This window comes from Labrus mixtus, chromosome 15, assembly GCF_963584025.1.
Source record: "Labrus mixtus chromosome 15, fLabMix1.1, whole genome shotgun sequence".
NCBI classification, from domain to species: Eukaryota; Metazoa; Chordata; class Actinopteri; order Labriformes; family Labridae; genus Labrus; species Labrus mixtus.
This window is the reverse complement of record NC_083626.1, coordinates 12938348-12959812: the sequence shown is the minus strand read 5'-3', so window position 1 is coordinate 12959812 and position 21465 is coordinate 12938348. Positions and strand designations below refer to the sequence as shown.

Here is a 21465-nt window from a genome sequence, read left to right as displayed (position 1 = left end):
TCCCTCCGCTTTACTTCATTTCCTCTCTCGTTTCACCCTGAGACGGCTGTTTTCTCCTGAGCTTAAACAACTACAGAGGTTTCTAGATACACATCAAATCTCTTCAACCACAGACTAGCGAAAGGAAAACAGTGTTTCTTTTTTGTTGTCGTGGTGTTAGCCTGTTACTTTATGCGGTCGCTGTAAAGCTGACTACACAGAGAGTAACTGCTCTTTTTTTCTCTCTCTCTCTCTCTCTCTCTCTGTCCCCCTCTCTCTCTCTCCCTTTTTTCTACTGTAAAAAATTGCAGAAGCGCTTCATTAAAGGGTTGAGACAGTTCGGCAAAAACTTCTTCAGGATCCGGAAAGAGCTGCTGCCCAACAAAGAAACGGTAAGAGGATTTGTTTCTTCAACTTTTTTCTCTGTGTGTGTTTGTGTGTGTGTGTGTGTGTCATTTGTTTACGGATCTGCAACATATAAAACGAGCTACATGTGGTTAGCTTGTAACTAAAGGAAGCTTGAGCAGTAAAACGTTTTTAGTGTGTTGTTACAGCATGGTACTTTCTAAACCGAGGGCCTTATTGATATGTTTACTGCTGCCTGACAACAGCTGTGCTGCAGTATTGTCAGACTGTTACAAGGCTTCAAAACATTCTACCTGAGAGAAGAAAAGACTCAACATACTTCACAGACAGATATTGAAACATTACAAGTGACATTCTGAACATTAATTAGCAGCCTCTTACTTACTAGTAAACATGTCTAGATGTGAAGTGAGCCAACATGTTCATATCACAACTCCGGTCTGATGATTGTTTATATGTTTACAGCCGCACTGGAGATTTTTCTTCTCACTATTTTACCAAGTTAACCAATAAATTACAGTTTAATGTTCTCCAAGAGGATTATAAATCGAGTTAAGATTGGAGCCTTAAATCTTTTAATAGTTTTTCTGTTAAGGACACAGAATGATGTTCAGTGTCTTGCTGGTTATTTAAAGTGGAATCATAAAGACAAATGAGACACTGAGATTGCAGTGCACATTCTTTAAAAATAAATAAAGGGGGCAAATTACAAATTTTTAAATATATGAATAAGAGATTTTTATACATAAATACATTTAGTATTTTTTATTTACCAGTAAGTTTTTCTTTCTTCACTGCTAGCTGGAATATGTTGCCTGCTAACACTACCGGTGCTAACAAACCTCGAACAGCATCAGAAAATATTCTTCAGTTGGACTTCTTAGCTGTCCGGTTTAAAAAACGTCTTGTACTTAACTTGAGAGTGAAAGTAGGATCCAGGTTTGTACTTTGAACTTGGCTGAAGTGAACTCAACTCTGTTAATATTTGCAACACAGATTATTGTGCCTTTTAACTTGATCAGGATTACATTTTAGTATGAGCTGTTTTTTTGCATTGGACTTGTGTGTTTTAAAGTCGCTGGTACTTGTGTTGTGTACAGGTTCCTCTTGTCAGATTTTTCCTTCATTACCGTATATTTGATTGTTATTTTGCACACATGTCGGCACTTAACAGTTGTGTGTGTGTGTGACCTGTAATGTTGGATGATTACAGGCCTAACAATGATTATCATCAGTTAACCTTATTTAGATGTGATCACTGAACATAAACCAGGATATCCACTTTGTGTTAAACCTCCTGAGGTGTTTTAACGCAGTCTTTTTCTCATATCTCTGCAGAAGAAGTACTTGATTTAAATTGACTATAATTGTCAGTAAAAGAGAGCATGTTCAACTTGTACACTTTAACTCAAAGTCCTCCTCACCTTGGCCTTAGCTGTGAGATAATTCTTCTATATGGGTTAAAATATCTGAAGCAGAGCAGACCTCTCTCTCTCTGTGAGGCTGCTCCTTCTGGAAGTTTGCCCGTGCAGCGCTGACACAGACATCAAAGGAAAATCAAAGGTGTTTGTCAGGCATCCCACCACTTAATTTCCTTGTCTGCTCTGAGCTAAGGATATGTCAGCCGACTTCTTAAGCACCAACCCGATTAACACACATACACACACATCATGTCATATTTTTTTTAACTCAGGAACTCTTTAGTGTCGCCTCCTTTGTGCTTCATTTTTTATGCCTCCAAAACCAATTTGAACCTCTTGAATAAGAGATTAAAGAGTATGAATACCGTTTCCGCACAGAGGTTTTCTTCAATAATTTTTACTGGTTTTGAAATATACGAGTAGTCCAGTTGATTGGCTATAAAGGAGGTATTAATGTAATTCAACCTGGAGGGGGAGTCTGCTTGGCAGGAGAGGTAATAGACCTCCTTCAGGATCCAGGCCTGCCACCACCACAGAGCAGAGACGGATTAATATTTCCCCTGCAAATGGAAAATAAACTGCCCTTTAAACATATGAATAGAGGAGAAAATAACTGGGAGAGGAAGGGGAGTGTAGCATGCAAGCAAAGGAGACGGGGTAATAAGGTGCATTAGCTCAACATAGAGACTGAAAAGCTGGAGTTGTCGCACACATGAATTTGCTTTTTGTTATGTGAGTGATCTGAGTGAGTGCCAGTAAATACCTCAAGGAGAAGTCCATTTCTTTTTTTACTTTCTGAAACATAAACACAGCAATATCTGGAAGTATTTGAGGTCTTGGAATAGGCGGTCCCTGGCCCATATTTGAGTATTCTTCGATACTTGTGAAAAAAAACAAGCATGCTGCAGAAATGAGTGTTCATGCCATGAGACACAGACTACTATCATTAAGTGCAGAGAGCAGAATATAAAGTCTTCAGGCTCACATCCAGAGGTCCAGTACAGTGTGTGTGTCCCCCCCCTCACTGTTCCTCCTGCTTGCCCCCATTAGCCACACTGAGCCTGAAGCGCTAACATGGCTCAAAAAACAGCCAGTGCCAAGGGTAAGCACCCAGCGCTGTGTAAACACACCAGGCCTGACTAGCACTCAGGAATGTTTTATATAATGTCACATAAAGGCCCAGAGGAGGAAGAGGGTGTGTCATCTGACCGTCTGCAGCTGGCTTTTCTGCCACCATTTCCTTCACTCCAGAGAGGACGTCATGGAATATGAGCTTCCAGTGTTTCAACAACTACATTTGCTGAATTGCAGATAATGAACGGATATTTTTTTGATCAGAAAATTTGGATTAAGAGGAAATCAACAGACATTACTCTCTGAACTGATCAGTATCAGCTGCAGCTCTGTTTACCGTACAGCCATCAGAGAAATGGAGTTGTAAATGAGTCAAATTAGAAAGTTTGACCTAAATCCACGCACGGCTGAGCCTCAATCATTCCAGCATTGGAGGAAAGTGCAGCAGTGAACATGCACATAAAATGTTAGTTCGTTATTAATGTGAAAATAAGAACTGGGGATTTATTTTTGGGCTTTTTATGCCTTTATTTAGAGACAGGATAGTGGACAGAGTCAGAAACCGGGGAGAGAGAGTGGGGAACGACATGCGGGAAAGGAGCCACAGGTTTGGCTCCGAACCCGGGCCGTCCTCTCCGGGGACCACAGCCTCCGTACATGGGCAGCACACACTAACCATTAGGCCACTTGCGCCCTTGTGTCTTGATATTCTATGTAAGAGATTAGAAACAGCATGAAAATACAAAAGACATTGATTTATTCTTGGCTTTTATGTCAGGGGTTTATGTTTTATTGATCATAAAAATGTGTCACAAGAACACAGAGCAGCTATCATTGAATCAAATCAATAAGGTACTTTGTAACAATTCACTAGCATAGAGAAAAAGCTTAGAGTATGTGTGTGTGTTTATCAAACAGTAGGCTTTATTTTTGCATCCTGTTTTTTATCCTCTCACGACGTCATACTTTTATATAACCATGCATTAGATTTGTCATCAACATAGTTAACTAGTTTATAAAACATGAAGATAATTTAGAAATTGAACATTTTCAAACTGGTCTATGTCCATGGATTTATAAATATAATGTTTTTAGTGATAAAGTGAGCTGTTATAGTTCTGTACGTTAGCTGTCCGCCCAACCCTACAGGTAGTTTAAAAAAAGGGAGTTAAACTGATCCATGGAGACATTTTATGCTACTGGTTACTGTTTGCCATAGATATGGAAATGACAGAAAGGTGAAGAGTTATCTACAGTTTGTAGATGGCTTGTATTGATGTCACAAGTCAATCAAGTGACTGCAAATGTTCCGAGCAAGGTGACAAAGTAGAAGGGATGATGAAATATAAAAAATTCTCAATATCTTATCTTGCAGTTGATGGAGCAGTACAGGGAACAAAAGTCACTGTGACCTTAAAGCTTGTTGTAACTTTCAGGGCATATGGCAGACCTGAGCTGTATGTCCCATTTTGAAAATGCTGCCTTGTTTCTGTCAGGAGGTGATGAGCAGAGCTGTTCTTGCAGCACCTTGTTCTCTCTGAGAACAGAGCCCCCTCACCCCCCCCCCCCCCCCCCCCCCCCCCCCCCCAAAGGCCTTGTCATTTACAGGATGGCCGACAGCAGAACCGTGTTCTCAACACAACCTCACAGCAGATGTTTGCCCTGGTACAAAACGTCAAATTGAATTCATTGCTGCGTCCTCAGCTCAGCAGCCAGAACCTTGAGGATGACTGTGATTATAAATACTTTGGTTCAAACACTAATTAAAGCAGCTACAAACTACGGGGGCCTGGTCCATTTGGCAGCAGCTGTCAGTAGTGTGACAGAAAAGCATCCTTGTTTGCTTAATGATATAACTTGTTTAAGCAATGAAATCACTGCCGACTGATGGAAGCTCGACCAGCGTCTATTGATGTTTGTTCAGCAGACCACGGAGCAGCAGACTGTAGGAAAAGAATATCTTTTTTATTTATTTATATTTTTTTCAGCCTAATAGACGGTGCACAGAGAGCCAGAGCTCCCTGTGTAATTGAGTTCTTTGGTGGGCCTCATGTCGTGTTTTTTTTCTTGGGCGACTAGCTTATCAGCAGAACTCGCAGCAGAAAAAAAAAAGGCACTGTTGCCATCCAATCTGCTTTCATAGGCGAAGCGCTTACAGCAGGAAAAACACGAGTGCTGATTCTTCAGCATGTGCATCCCTGACCTGTGAAAGCAGAGCTTATTCAGTCATTCTCCGGCAGAAAGGCTCAGCGCAGCAGGGAACGGCTGTCTATTTAACCGCCTTTCACTTTTCTCTGCTCCACCAGCCAAGGTCCTTTTACTATTCAGAGGCCGCTGTCTGCTGACGGGCTCTGAAGCGTCACGGTGCCGGAGGTCTGACTGTTTTATATATAACACATACATGTGACAGAATACCTCAGAGTAGATATTACCCCTGATAGAAGTCAGACACTTCAAGGGGAATTGTGCAGCTTCCGCTATAGTAAGATAAGATTAGATTTTAATTACAGTTTTTTCATTAAAGAGAAAAATACCTAAATAATCACAATAAAAGTTAGAATTCTAAGAGTATTCAAAAATAATATTTTAAATCAAAAATGTGTATTGTATGTGGGGCTTTGCTGTCATGCAGGGGATTCTTATTAGCATTTCTTTTTTTACTTGTGTTTATCAGTTAAGAATAATTTAGTATGTGTGAAACTATAACTTAGCATCATGCTAACTTTCTGCTTTTTATTATGAGAGAAGTTCATAGAGAAGGGAGAGTTCAAGAACATAATTCTTATCATGTATGTAGACTTTGAAAATAACAGATCATTTCACTGGGATGCTTTTCATGGATGCACTGCAGATGGTGTAAAATGATCCTGAAGGCATCACAAGTAGGTTTCTGACCTGCTTAACCACATAAACGTTGACAAAGCTCCCCCCTACAGTTACAGTCAGCAGGAGGACGATAGAAAAGTCAAGCGGCGCTCACTGAAATGACACCCTGTACAACCTGTCACACATGATGAAGAACGTCAAGTCCGGGGTCGAGCACATACATAATTAAACTTGGTTTGATTTAGCTCCGAGAAATACATCCCCCCCCCCCCCCTCCCTTTCCCCACTGAAATGAATCAGGAAGAAAACCTCCCTCCTTGGGCAGCAGTCTGTGGAGGAAGCAAGACGAGCGCAGGTTCATGCTGCACTAATGGATGTTTACACAACTCAACATCGGCCACCAGAACCCAGAAATCACATGCTCTCTGCACGCTCTGCTCTCACGGCGAAAACTGCCTCAAGTTTTGAGCAGAGATTTTTTTTTATTTGCTGGGTTTTTGAGAGAGGGCTGTGGTCAGATTGAATGTTGATTGTCCATTGTTATCCTCTGCTGGCTCTTTATTCCTCCCTCTCTCAGCTCTCCTCCACTCTCGGCCCTCCCCCTCCTCGGCTCTCCCCTGTTCTCTCCTTCTTCCCCCTGCTCTTGCCAGTAACGGCCTTAACCATTTGGCTTCATGTCAAAGCAGGGGCCTTTTGTGGCTCTGTCACAAATCTGCCAGGAAAAACAGAAACCATCTGTTCAGGCCTGGGCCTGAGAGGCGATGAGGGTGTAAATACATGAGTTTAGCCCTCACCCTCAGCCCTGCCCGCGCACACGGGACCACCGAGCCCAGCGGTGGATCCTGCACTCCCACTTAGCCTCGGTATGAACTCCCTCCTGCAATTATACTATAGTCCACTGTGGGCTCACGCTTAACCTTATTTCGTCTTAATCTTTATAACAGGAACATAAGAACATAAGATGGATTAAGACAGAGTGACTGGATATGATCTTATGTTGTTTTGAAACACTTGATATGCTACTATCAACAGAATGTGCGTACATTTCTCTCTATCACCTGCAGGCTTTTAGAACATAAATAAACAAACTCGTCCTTTAAGAAAGTGCTTTTTATTTCAATGATGATGTTAAGATACTGTTTATATACAATATTAAAGTCTATTTATGTGCCACCTCAGGACTCTATTTCCTTCTGCGGTTACACTAAAGTGCAAAGTAAAAAAATAAAATGATGCTAATTGTATTTCGACCTATGTTTCTTCTTGAGTTTCAAACGTAAAAAGCTCCATACATGTATGTAAACAACCATTCCAAGTGGCACTAACAGGACTGGAGGCCCTGAGTGTCGTGATAGGAGGGTAAGCCTTTCCTTGTCGGATAATCCAGCAGCCAGAAAGCTCCTGCAGATGGAAGCAGTCTAAAATGCCTATAATACCGAGCTTATGTTGTCACTATCTCATGTTCGTCGGAGCTGCAGCACACTCCGTACCGCTCTGCAGTGATTTAGTGTACTGAAGGAAAATAATGGTGCAGAGGCCAGGGCCAATCTAGATTTCTATTTCAAGTGTTTTCTGTGAACTGTTTTAGAGAGATGTACGTGGAGCTGTCTCTGTTTTACTCTCCTCTTCATTGAATGCAAAAAAAGGTCACTTAAGAGACTCAATAACTTACACACTTGTAGCCTGAACATCCAACCAGAGAGTGGTACACAGGGTAAAGAATGTCAGGTGTTTTTCCGGGCATATAAAATGACAAAGAGGCTGTTATAGAGGGAAGTAGAGATTGGACTTCTCTGACTTCAGGGAAAAAGTTTTTTTAATATGCGTACAGGCTAAGATCTGTTAATACCCCTTTGATGCAAATTTTCAGCACAGAGCCTCAAACATAAACACGTGTTATTTTAAAATCCAAATGTATATATTCATTTCTTGACTGTGTTGTCATGCAAATATTAGTCTTTTCTCATTTTGACTTAATTACACATTAGTATGAGTCAACAATAAAGGTCAAATATATGACAAAAGGATTTCTTGGTATTACACATTTTTAAAGCGTGTGTTTTTTAACCAGGAATAACTTTTTTTAAATTCCAAATTTACTCCAAACTAGTTAAGCTGTCTCTTTTGTCTACCCCAGTACAACTACATCAGACAATACCAGCTCATCAGTGCACCTGTTAATTACATTCAAAAGCCCCAATGTAATGTTTTCATTAGCCCCGGCCTGACATAATGGTACTTGACACGGTGTAAGTGATGGAGAGGCAGGGTGACCTTTCCTCGTGTCTGCCGAGCTGTTGTTGAGGTCCGTGTAGTTGTCAGCCTGCAGCGAGGAGGCAGAGAGGCACTGCTGAGAACAGTCATTAAGCACAGAGCAAAGCCAGCGCTCGGCACCACTCGACACTTTTGATCTGCACATTTCAATTAGATTTCACATCAGGACGCCTGCCTTCCCTCAGTTAGCACCTGCGCCCTGCCCTCCCCAACTGGCCGACCGGGCCAAAGGGGGGCGGGGGCAGAGGCAATGCCTGGAAAGCACATAATAGAGCTTTTAGAAGTACTGTTAATATTTTAAGTAGAAGTTGAATCTTGTTCTTTTTCCAACCTTTTTAAAGATATTTAATAGGTTTGTCTTTGCCATGTGGAGATACCCTCCAGGTGTGCTCATCTGCAACAGTTTTTGAAGTCTACAAAAAACAAGACAACACACAATGGGTCTTGTAAAAGTTTAATACTGGAGCAGTGCCTTTTCCATAATCCAGAGCAGTACCTTAATTTACCCTGAAATTTGAGAAGGTTTCATCGGCCTCAGACACCCTCAGTAAATGTTCCCAGCTCTGCTCTGCCTGATAAGTGGCAGTCCTACAGCCACTGCTAGATATGAATTCCCCCTAAGAGCTACATAAAGAGAGATCTTATTAAATCTCCTAAGCCCACTGAGTTGAACATTTTTCTGCCAATCAGGAGCAGCGATTGAGAAAGACTTTACTTGTTCCTTAATGTCAGAGATACTCACAAGACTTGTTGGCGCAATAAAGGAGCACACACTGGCCAATCCTTGACCTTTGCTTTCCCACAGCAAAGACGCAGAAACCTGCAAGACTCTCCTAGTTGTCTGTTTCATGAAGAAATAAGAATTGTTATTTATCCTTATTGCTAGAACAGCTTTAAATCAAAGGCTTTTAATAGGGCATTTAAAACCATTTCTTTAAATCCTGTCTTGCAGCTTTTTAGTTTGGTACATTTTTAAAGAGGATGTTAAGTTATTGCTGAAAAGCTGTTAATGCATTGAGTTAGAAAAGCACTGACTAATTTATTTCAAGTTTCTCCGCTGAATCGGAGAAGAAAAAACAATCAATAGCCATTAAAGTCGGGAGCTTTGTTGAACAGCAGTTTAACAAACCTCAAACCATTTATGGGTGCCCTCTGGGCTTTAAAGATTATAGGTGACTTACGGCTCACCCAATAATCACAGCACACCTTCGGGAATTTGTTATGGAGCCAGCAGAGGACGAATAACAAGTGAGAGTTCAAATGAGGAGGAAAAGGCCAAAACTCCAAAGAAAACGACATAATTGTCTCTGACTCTAGTCTGCAATTTTCAAGGCTCGAGCATTATGAGTGCGTGGCCGAAAAGCACCCGTTAATATGCACAGGCTGCTTCATCAAAGTGCTTTCTGATCCATGATTGCATGTGTTAATGTTTCAGTCGGGTATTGATTTCCTAGCTGCCTTTTGTACAGTGGATTTATCCGCCTCGCTCGCTGGCAAATGCACCCCTTCGAATGTTTGATTAAAGTTCAATTGACTCTTCCAGCGAAGGGGCGAGGAGCCATTTCACTCCCTATTTGTATTGCCAAAGCTCTGCCTGACATGTTCTTTTGTTCCCATTCACGCTCCTGCCACCCAGGCAGCCACCAATGCACTGATCCTAATATCCCTGCATTCAGTCAGCCTCCTTGCCTAATCCTGGGACAGACAGCACAAACATGCCTGGCCAGTTTCAAATCCTGGCATGGACTAACCCACTCCATATCCCTTTATTATGAGAGACCATGCTGACTGCTTATGTGTGTTTTCCACATATTTATTTCAACCTAAATGTAGATATGTTAGAGGGTCAAATTCCTTCAAACAACTTTTTGATTAAGACTTAAATTCATTTTAGATCGCCCACCTCACCTTCTCCTCTTTAAAAACACATCTGTCTCTTATGATGAAACATTGGTCTTGTGTTTGTCATTTCAGGGAGAGCTCATTACTTTCTACTACTATTGGAAGAAGACTCCTGAGGCAGCCAGTTGTCGAGCCCACCGCAGACACCGCCGCCAGCCCGTCTTCCGCCGCATCAAAACACGGACAGCTTCAACTCCTGTCAACACCCCATCTCGCCCCCCCTCCAGTGAATTCTGTACGTACATTTGATCTCTACAACAGCAATCAGGGACGAAGTGGGGACATGACCTTACACATATATATATATATATAATATGATGAGTGATTTATGCTAAGGTTTTCTTTTATCATTTTTCTTCCAGTGGACCTCAGCTCAGCCAGCGAAGATGACTTTGACAGTGAAGACAGCGAACAGGAGCTGAAGGGCTACGCCTGCCGCCACTGTTTCACTACCAGTAAGACACCAACTTTAATTTACAGTCACACTCATATTATGGACTTCTTGGCTATTCACCACACACCGCTGTGTGACAGATGGACGTCACAAGATGACAGGACTAATTCTATCACATCAGACATGAGCCCACAGCTCGTCCACTCTGTACCTCATTATCATTTCCCTCTTTCCACACAGCTGGCTCACACTGCGAGGCTCCTGTCTGATCACACTTAGGGTTTTGCCATCACTAATAACTGACTTCATAGCTGTGACCTCCATAGACATAAATACATTCCTGAAAGTATGTCACAGAAGACAGTGTTGCACATTATTTTTAATTTAGCTGCTTCATGTAAAAATGATATTTTCCTCATTAGATGTTGAACTAAACCAATATTTAACATTTTTTTTTATGTATGATAGTGTTCTTTTGTGAGATCATTTCTTAGTTTGTTCTTTTTAACACCTGTGAGAGCGTTATTTCACAACAGTAAATGGCTTTTTTCAGCCTCCAAGGACTGGCACCACGGGGGTCGGGAGAACATCTTGCTGTGCACAGACTGCCGCATCCACTTCAAGAAGTACGGTGAGCTGCCCCCCATCGAGAAGCCCGTGGACCCGCCACCATTTATGTTCAAACCTGTCAAAGAGGAAGAGGATGGACTCAGCGGGAAGCATAGCATGAGGACCCGACGGAACCGAGGCTCGGTGAGCTCACACTCCTGCTCGCCATCTATCTCTCTATTTTCACCTTCAGGAACCAAAGCCTCAGAGTTATCTGCAGAGTAGAGCAGAGCCCGACTAAAGAGAAATAACCGTATATTCTCTACTCAAGTAGCGCACACTGCAACAATTAAAGTCTAACGAAATGTATTTTTCTAATTTCTAGTTAGATATATCTTATTGTACTTAATATAAGCAGCATTCAGCTGACAAGTCCAGATACACTTTTATTTCAAGAAAAATAAGTCCTGAATTGCTTGTTAAAAATTAGATTTGATCCATTCAGCAAGCAAATTGTATTTTTTAATTTTCTTGTTTTAAGATAAAGATCTCAATTTAAGGGAAGCTTTGACAGAGATGGTTTCATAAATCTTAATTTGGAATGTAAAATCTCAATTGCTACCAATCAAAGTAGCCCATGCCATGACATGCTGACTGTGTTTGGTTTTTTTTTTATCTACAGATGTCGACGCTACGTAGTGGTCGTAAGAAGCAGACAGCCAGTCCTGATGGCAGAGCGTCGCCTACCAATGAGGACCTGCGCTCCAGTGGACGTACTTCACCCAGCGCAGCAAGTACTGACAGCACCGACAGCAAGACAGACTCCATGAAGAAGCCAAGCAAGGTAAACATGGACTTCACTGTATGAAACTTAGTACTTCAGTGCATATGTCTCTATAAACTTCACCCTAATGACTCTGCTGCTTCATTTCCATAGAAGATTAAAGAGGAGGCTCCTTCACCTATGAAGAGTGCCAAGCGGCAACGAGAGAAGGGAGCTTCAGACACAGAGGAGCCGGAGAGAGCCAGTGCCAAAAAGTCAAAGACACAAGTGAGTCTATGCCCCTTGATAAGCTGTTCCTATAAATTTCGATGCATAATTTGTGTTATGGTACTCATTATCTCTGTTTTTTAGGAGCTGAGCAGGCCCGACTCGCCTTCAGAATGCGAGGGTGAAGGGGAAGGTGAGGGCGAGAGCTCTGATGGGCGCAGCATTAATGAGGAGCTCAGTAGCGATCCTAAAGACATCGACCAGGACAACCGGAGCTCCTCCCCGAGCATCCCCAGTCCCAGAGACAATGAAAGCGACTCAGACTCCTCTGCCCAGCAACAGCAGCTCCTTCAGAGCCAGCACCCTCCAGTCATCCAGTGTCAGCCAGGCACATCAGCTGCTGCCTCAGCACCACCTCCACCTACAACCTCAGCCCCCTCGCTGCCCACACAGGTCTCCCCCACAGCGGCCTCCACCTCTCTACCTCCCCAGCCTCTTCCCCCGGCTGGCCCAATGTCTCTTATCCAGTCAGGAGCAAACCTCCACCCTCAAAGGCTTCCTTCTCCACATTCACCCATGACTCAGGCTCCACCTCCAGGCCCCCCAGTCCCTCCTCCATCATTATCAAGCCCACATCACGGGCCCATGCCTCCCTTGCCACATCCACTGCAGCCTAGCCCCTCACACATGCCTCACCCTCACTCCATCCCCCCTCAGGGCTTCCCTGTGGGTCAGTCTCAGGTCCTGCCCCTTCCAATCCCTGGCCAATCACAGCAGAGGCCACACACACCTCCTTCCCAGTCCCAGTCTTCTGTTCAAAGTGGAAGTCAGCCTCCCAGAGAGCAGCCTCTGCCCCCTGCCCCCATGTCCATGCCTCACATAAAGCCACCACCAACCACGCCTATTCCTCAGATACCCAACCCACAGTCCCACAAACACCCACCCCACGCGTCGGCACCACCGTTCCCTCAGATGCCTTCAAACCTGCCTCCACCTCCTGCCCTCAAACCGCTCAGCTCTTTGTCCACCCACCATCCTCCATCTGCACACCCACCTCCCCTGCAGCTCATGCCTCAAGGCCAGCAGCTTCAGCCTCCCCCCGCCCAGCCTCCAGTCCTCACACAGTCCCAGACCCTCCCTCCATCAGCCAGCCACCAACCTCCACCAGCTCCACCTCTGCCACCCTCTGCAGCAGCCTCACACGCCAATGGTCCACCGCAGTCTCCATTTTCAACTCATCCTTTCAACACAGTTCTACCTCCAACCGGCCCTCCCCCATCGTCATCTAACCTTATGCCTAGTATACAGTCTCCATCTTCCTCCGCTTCATCCTCTTCCATCTCTATGCCACTTCCTGCCTCAGTCACTTGTGCTGGACCTGGCCCGGTACTCCCTCCCGTACACATTAAAGAAGAGCCTCTGGACGAGTTGGAAGAACCAGAGAGCCCACCACCCCCCCAGAGAAGCCCCTCCCCAGAGCCTACAGTCGTCAACACACCGAGTCACGCCAGCCAATCAGCACGGTGAGTCTACATGCACTGACTTCGACCCAAACACTATCTGTTTAAGATGAAAAAACTTAACCTGAGCAAACTGTTATTTAGCAGCACGCCTCTTGGGCTGCTTATTGTTGTCATCCAACAACAAAGAGCCTCTGCCTTCAGACTATAAGGCTTTGATGTAAGCAACAAATCAAATGTCCTCAGCAAAAAACAGACATCCAAGGCTGCAATTAGCCCTGAGCTCTGAGTGGCTGATGGCTAGGAATTATTTGGGATGGAGAGCTGGGAGATTAATTACAGTGAAATCCGAGTGAACTGAGGTATCTGAATAAAAATATGTGTAGTTGCCCTGTGCTTAAGTGGCTCTCAGACTGCCAATGAATAGCAATGAGGATTTTAATACATACTCAATGTAGCCACAGAAGTGAACGCCGAGGGAGTTTGTTTCCCTTTGAATAATGGACCAGTGTCAGCTAATTTGAGCTGTCTTTTCATCTAATGGGACATTATCCTTCCATTCAACATGCAAAATTAAACAGGAATATCTTGCCTGCAGCCTGTTATGTCTGTTTGTAACACATACTCATTTACAAACTGGAACATCATTCCCTTTTTATGAGTAGATGTTGAATGTTTAAAATGTCTTTTTTCTATCATGACCACAGGTTCTACAAGCACCTGGACCGGGGCTACAACTCGTGTGCTAGGACAGATTTCTACTTCACCCCCCTGGCTTCATCCAAGCTGGCCAAAAAGCGAGAGGATGCTATCGAGAAAGCTAAGAGGGAAGCAGAACAGAAAGCAAGGGACGAGAAGGAGAGAGAGAGGGAGAGGGAAAAAGAGCGGGAAAGAGAACGAGAGCGAGAAAAAGAAGCCGAGCGAGCTGCAGTGAGTGGTCGTGTTTGTCTACCTTTTGTTTTGCACTGGTTATTTTTTTCCCCTTAAACCGAAACTCAGTATGACATTTTCTTCCCTCACAGAAAGCCTCCAGTTCCTCCCATGAGGGCCGAATGGGTGAACCTCAGATGGCTGGCCCCATCCACATGCGTCAAACCTATGACGGTCCCCCCACTACGATAGCAGCTGTGCCACCGTATATCGGACCTGACACTCCGGCCCTTCGCACCCTCAGCGAGTATGCTCGACCTCACGTCATGTCCCCCACCAATCGAAACCACCCGTTCTTTGTGTCCCTCAACCCTGCGGACCCCCTGCTGGCCTATCACATGCCCAGCTTATACAATGCTGACCCTGCCATGCGGGAGCGCGAGCTACGAGAGCGGGAGATGCGAGAAAGGGAGATCCGTGAGAGGGAGCTGAGGGAAAGGATGAAACCTGGTTTTGAGGTTAAGCCCCCAGAGATGGACACACTTCACCCTTCCACAAATCCCATGGAGCACTTTGCCCGGCATGGGGCCATCACGTTGCCCCCCATGGCAGGCCCTCACCCTTTCGCCGCCTTCCATCACGGCCTGAACCCATTAGACCGTGAGCGGCTGGCCCTTGCTGGGCCACAGCTGCGGCCAGAAATGAGCTACCCAGAGAGGTTGGCTGCAGAGAGACTTCATGCTGAGAGGATGGCCACAGTAGCCAACGACCCCATCGCCCGTCTACAGATGTTCAATGTCACACCACACCACCACCAGCACTCGCATATTCACTCCCATCTACACCTTCACCAGCAAGATCCGCTCCACCAAGGTAAATGAAAGCCCTTCCTATAAACATACATGTAAATGACTTGTTACTTTTGTTATGATGTATTTTGTATTAAAATGATCACAAATATAAAATATTTCAATAGATATTAACTTTCTGTAAATACATGTTTTCAATACCTCATTTGATTAATACAGTTATAAATCTATACCAACGTTAGAGATTGGCAAAAAAAAAAACTTTTAATAATGGCAACAATTGTTTGTAAACTGTTTTGTAACATTTGCAATGTAATGGATATCTCAAATGATGATATTCTCAATTGAAATACTTTCATACCTGTAATTATCTTAATGCATGAAACATGTGGTTCAAGATAAATTCACAAGTAGGAAAAACATAAATTAATCCCTTAATATCTTACATACACTTAAGCAGATACATTCAGCATGTTTAATGCATTACTTTTATGTCTATGACATTGCTCCTTGAATATTCAATGCATTTTACTGAATGTGATATTGTGATGTGATATTTGTGATAGTATGTGATCTTTTGTAAATTGTTTAAATATTTTTTTTTAAAGTGTTGGACCAAGAATAGATCCTTGGTGCACTCCAGAGATGAATACAATCTGTTGAAGATGCAGATTTTTTAAGATACTAAAAAAATAGTATTTAAACTGTGAGCTGCCTTATTAAGAAGTATTTCATTCGGGGGTTTTGTTTTTTCAAGTTTTCGTATATTGTGATATACGTTATGAAATATTTGGACCCCTTACAGATTGTAGTTTTCAGCCTCAAGCTGTAGCAGATGAAAGACTTATGAGGAGGTTGATATTAGGTGATTATACACTCAAGGCTATCGGTCATCGTGCAACAGTATAAATTCGTTTTTTTGTAAATGCCATTATAATCTCTTAACACTGTCAAAAAGTGAAAATGGTACATTTAATAATAGTTTAATTCCATCTTGTCTTGTTGGATATACATATGATCTGGTATGACTTATAGATAGTTCTTAAGTACATTATTTTCATTTAGTTTTTGGTAGAACAAACAGAAGTATATCAGTGGATTAATGTAGTAAAGTTGTTCCTGCACTCTTGGTTCAACCTTGAGAGAAGTCATTATATTAAGCTCTGTATCATTAATGCCTGTAGCATGTACTGTGTGTGATACACTATCTTGTAATGAGTGTGCCTTGAACCTAAGACTCTGACAGCCAGAAGGTGGTGGTGAATGTCTTGTGTGTCCTCCAGGTTCGGGGGGTCACCCCCTGGCAGTAGATCCCCTGGGAGGTGGACCTCACCTGGCCCGCTTCCCCTACCCGCCCGGTGCCATCCCCAACCCTCTCCTCGGCCAGCCGCCACACGAACACGAGATGCTTCGCCACCCAGTCTTCGGTAAGCTCTCTGCCAATATCATCTCTCATTAACCGTAATATCACATGCAATCAAATCAACCCCAGCTCTGCCATATAGCCTGATCAAATCTTTTTGTTGTGCCTCTTCCAGGTACTCCATACCCACGGGAACTACAAGGAGGTCTGCCACCGCCCATGTCCGCAGCCCACCAGCTGCAGGCCATGCACGCCCAGTCAGCTGAGCTCCAGAGGCTAGCCATGGAGCAGCAGTGGCTCCATGGGCACCATCACATGCATGGAGGACCATTGCCTGGCCAGGAGGACTACTACAGGTCAGACAAGCAACATAAAATCAGGATAATCATGTAAAAGGACAAATCACCTGTATTGTTGTGCCTTGATTTTCCAATAATAATACTTCTTTTTTTGTTTGTGTTTCAGCCGGCTTAAAAAGGAGAGTGACAAGCAGCTGTAACGTGTCAGGGGAGGAAGCGACTGACAGGTGCAGGACCCGGGAAGTTGTTACAGAGTTGTTACATTCAGTTTTGAAGAACGGAAAAAGGCCAAGTGGATCGTCTGAGAATTCTTCTGCTTTTCGGTTTTTGTTCCTGTCAAGGACTTTTTTTTATTATGATTTTTGAAGACATTGACTTTCTTTGGTATATAGCCAGTAGTGACAACGTCCTCAAGACTCCTGCATGACAAGCTTCCCTGACATTTTTTGTAGGTGCTAGAACAAGACACTGTGCTTATCGACAAAAAAAAGACCAGTCAGGCCGATTCTGGAAAAATAACAAGTGCTATCTTAAATTCAACATTTATTTTAATACATTGTTGGAGGTTTTTCATAATTTTACGAAAAGCTACAGCATGGCGTTTTTGAGTCTGTAAATAGTATATATAAACATATAATTATTATTATAATTATTATTATTACTAGATGTGGACTCCAAACCAAGTCGTTTTAACCTCTGATATAATTGTTTTGAAGCATTATCCCTTGTTTCAGAGGGGAGCACCATGGCATTATATGAGCAGTTTCTGAGAGAGTTATGGTTCAGTTGTGACGTTCCTCTGACATCACTGTGTTAGACTTAGTCCTACATTCACCGTGTAAACCATAAACGTGGCACACCCACATCCATTCATCACACAGCAGGTTGTCAGAATGTGTAAACTCAACGTGTTGAGTTCATGATTTGAAACACTTGAAGAGGTGACACAGTTGTCACTGCGGCGTCTGTGGAGTGCACACCGAGGCCATGGATTAAAAAGTAAAAAATTACAGTTTGCACTGAGAGAGCTCCGCTCTTCTGGTTTTATCCTTTCGCTTAAAATCACTATTTAAGTCAAATAAAATGGAGTAACACTTCATTCTTACTTTGTTGTTTTTACAGAGAATGATTTTAGTAATGATTTTTTTAAGTGTGGACACCAGAAAAATGTTTAGCTGAACTGAAGAATTTAAAAAAATGACTGAGTTCTTTTAAATTATCGGGACCTCAATTTGTTTAAAATAACAGGAGCATGACAGGACTTTGGGATTGTTTTGAAGTATGAATGGTGGTGAGTCAGTTAAAGGTCAGCGGCTCTTCTCCTGGTCGAGTCATTCATGTTTGTCACAGGGCTCACGACTCAAACAAAGCTACAATGATGTTCACTGTGACACTAGAGGGGGCCTACCGTAATGCGACGACCAGGAGATAGAGTGTCAATGATTTGGTTTGAAAGTGTGTGTGTGTATGTGTGAGTTTTCCTTACAATATTTTCGTATGCCTTGGTTCCTTAGGGATACATGCAGCCTCCTGTACCTCAGGAGTTTGTGTTTGTGTGTGCCACTGACTGTTACAGTCGAGTTGACCTGTCTATACAGTGCACATGTTTGTCTCTTTTTTTTAATTGTTTTTATCTGTAGTCATGACATGAGTTCTGCATTTGTTCCATGAACTAAGACTGTTTGACCGTCATGGACGTTTATAAAACTGTGTGTGTGTGGGGGGGGGGGTTTCTTTTACCAAATGAAGAAACTGTACTTGCATTTAAAAGTGACCATGTCTACCGGTGGAGCACTATAATTTACATTTAAACACTTTCAAGCATCTTCGAGGTCATGCCCCCTTTTTAAACAACCCAAAAATCTTTGAATCCTTGACTCACTCCTTCTCGCCATCGCCCACCCATTTTCTGTCTCTCTTCCGACAACAGCTCCTCATCATCTTCGCCTTTTTTTTTTTGCCCTGACGGTTCCCTTGCCTTTTATTCCCTCTTTTTTGTGTCTCCAAAACCTTTGATGTTAAGTGTTGTCAATGGTTTAGCTTCTTGTTTGAAAGCGGCAATAGCAGAATGTCAATTCTGACTGCTAAGATTTATATATATACTGGTATCTTGAAGCTTATTGTATATATGAGTAGTCGCCATGGGATGACACAATGTAAACAAAAAGTAGAAATAATAAGAAAAATTGTGAGTCCTGTGTTCTCTCCATTTGAGTATTTTGTAATTTTTTTGAAAAATTTGTGGAATTAAAATAAACGACTAAGTTACACCACAAGATATGACTTGATCTTTCTTTGTGCTTCTGATATGTCAATGAATCTAATGGATGTCTAAGTAAACAATTGATCTAATGCAGAGGTAGAACACACTGCTCAATCCTAACAGCAAATGAAAACAATGATCCTGTTTGAATGGTTAACGTACTGCTTCTTACTGAATGGCAAGGAAAAAACGGCAGAAAATACCTTTAATTCCCAGTGTTCCCTTACATGTCTGAAATGTAATTCTCCAGCTAAGCAGAGAAAGTGATAGTCTTTTTTTTTTTGAGCAGATTTTGCTTTTGAATAATATAATTTTTGCAGGACATGAGAAATGTGCTACAGAAAAGATCAAGCTCTCCTGTTTCTCATTTTCCAGCCTTCCGTTCTCTCAGTTCCACAAACACGGAGCTTTAAGAGATCAGCTCAGCAGCAGGTAGTGAGTCTCAGGGCTGAATATTGCACCGCTATGGTATAATAACATCAGAGGCGGGCTAAGCCAGAAGGAACACTTACTCAGCCTGAGATGCCTCGCTATCAGCAGGGCTGGGGCTGTCATTTCATCCTGTGTGTGTGGGGAGTGATAGACCAGCAATCTGTGATGCTGTGCCGCAGCCATGGCTGTCATTTTGAGGGAGAGCCATTATTCTACCACTGCTCTCTGAAATGATGCCCTGTCCTCAGGAAAATCGAGCTTCCTTGGATGCTCTATCCTGGGGCTGTCATGTGACGGAGGTGCTGTTTGCTTCTTGTTGCTGGCTCGCTTCACCTCCCCATAAGAAACAACAAGACGTCAGATCGAAGCAGCACTGGTTGGTTGAATAATTCATCTCCCCTCCTCCTCTTCCTCACCGGCGATGGAGCGACTGTGACTTGTGTCAACTCAAATCCTTCTCATAATACTGTGTACCCCTCAGGCATGCATACAGGGATACATCGTCTCAGGAAAATAAATCGTATTTCTTGTCTGAATAGCAATACGTCTTGTGCTGTTTCTTAATGCTATTGTGTCTGCTGCTGCATGTTTCGGACACAGAGCCTGCTCTTCTCCTCTTCTGTCCTCCTGTGTGTCTCTCACGCTGCTGGGCCTGCTGCAAAGTGATGCTCACTAGCAGTCAGGAGCCTACATGTCATTAGTGCATTCAGTCAAGGTTTCTGTGCTCCTTCAGTGGGTAGCTCCTCTGTAGCCGAGCAGGAGTCTGTTTATGTGTAAATGAGCTGACAAAGAAAGCAAGGCTGCTGTAGGTGTGATTCCTCATCCTCTGTCTGAATGAGATACACAAGAGGGTTGGTATTTAGTCTTTCATTGTCTGCTACTCTGTTGTATGTGCTTTATGTATAAATAAAATCAGTGGTTCCACATTTTCTCTTGGACACATACTTTTCCTCCTTCCTTTTTTGAGTGATCTGGGAATCCTCCCAGCATGCACTGAGGCAAGAGATTCTGCTGCATAAGTGCATTTTCTGTTGCTCCTGCCTTGCCTCTGCCTTATTAACAATGTTTTTCAAAGACATTGGTAATAAGCCTGCAGCTGAACAGGTTTAGCCTTCACAACTTGTTTCTATGACAACATATTGATTGATGTTAAACCTGGTTTTAGAACACAGAGAGTTAAGCATGTAGCCATTCCTGAAATTCAATCTGGATAGCTTGGTTGTTGATATCTAGTAAGTATATGGACTGGCATTCAGTAACTTACAAAACAAGTAACCTGTGTCTGTGGGAAAATCCTCAATAAATGGAGCACAGCTGCAGGATTTTGATTCATGCAAATAAAGATCATTAAACCCATCTAAAATGCAAATGATCCCATCTCCAATATGCAAACGTGCATTTTATTTAAAAAAGATCCATTCATTTCAGACAGCTGAATATTTATATCAAGTGAATAACCTTCATTTTCCAAGGAAAGGTTAGAGCAGGGTTATTCTGTAAATGCTGGAATGATAACTACACCTGGAGGAGGATTTAAATTCTGCTATATGGCAAAATGCTTGTCATGTCGCTGTGTGCTTTGAAACACTTTTCCTGCAAAGTCAGAGTAAAGGTCAAGCTGAAAACTCAGGCTCTGTATTTGTTTTAAAGCAGGTGTGAAAAACAAACCCGCCGCTTCATGACAGACAAAAGCATCCCTCAGATTTTTAAATAACTGAAGTTTGTCAGGTGTCTCGGATCTTCTCACCTTTTCCCCCAGCTGTGATCTTCTTCCTCCTTATCAAACATGGCTCAGGCCTTCAGCCTTCTGAGCTTCCACTACAAGTCAGTCTTTTTAAGAGATGTGAACCACTGTTGATCTGCGAGTTCAGAAGTAAATTGTTGCTATAGAAAAGGAAAGGAAACAAGAGGATGCTAAGAATTCTTGCAGAAGAAGATGGGGACATACTCGTGGATTTATCACATTTTTCTGAGATTTTATGCAAATTCTTCTAACAAATGGATGTTTTGCTCCTGTCCATTTCATTCTCTTGCATGGATAAGTCAGCTTTCTTTATTATAATTTATGTTTAGAATTCCCTTGCAGTTATGCCCCTTTGTATATATATTTTGTATTGTAGGAATAAACTTGTTAGAACTATTTTCATTGGCACAATGAATCTAAGAACATTTACTCCAGTGCTTTTTATTTCT

At 42.8% G+C, this 21465-nt stretch overlaps 1 protein-coding gene across 6 annotated transcripts in view; it reads left to right on the top strand.

Annotated features, from left to right (window-relative positions):
* The window catches only part of rerea (arginine-glutamic acid dipeptide (RE) repeats a), a 122758-nt gene extending 103905 nt beyond the window's left edge, over positions 1-18853 (top strand). For 4 of the 6 annotated variants that reach the window (XM_061057663.1, XM_061057662.1, XM_061057661.1 and 1 more), the window contains 12 exons: positions 291-371; positions 9915-10077; positions 10205-10297; positions 10790-10989; positions 11468-11629; positions 11723-11836; positions 11921-13299; positions 13944-14166; positions 14259-14979; positions 16169-16342; positions 16454-16634; positions 16744-18853. In XM_061057663.1, the coding sequence (XP_060913646.1) occupies positions 291-371; positions 9915-10077; positions 10205-10297; positions 10790-10989; positions 11468-11629; positions 11723-11836; positions 11921-13299; positions 13944-14166; positions 14259-14979; positions 16169-16342; positions 16454-16634; positions 16744-16777 (3525 nt within the window). In that variant the 3' untranslated portion in view covers positions 16778-18853. The remainder of the gene's footprint in view (positions 1-290; positions 372-9914; positions 10078-10204; positions 10298-10789; positions 10990-11467; positions 11630-11722; positions 11837-11920; positions 13300-13943; positions 14167-14258; positions 14980-16168; positions 16343-16453; positions 16635-16743) is intronic. The other 2 variants (XM_061057664.1, XM_061057666.1) reach the window with 1 other exon arrangement.
* Positions 18854-21465: the final 2612 nt, after the last annotated feature.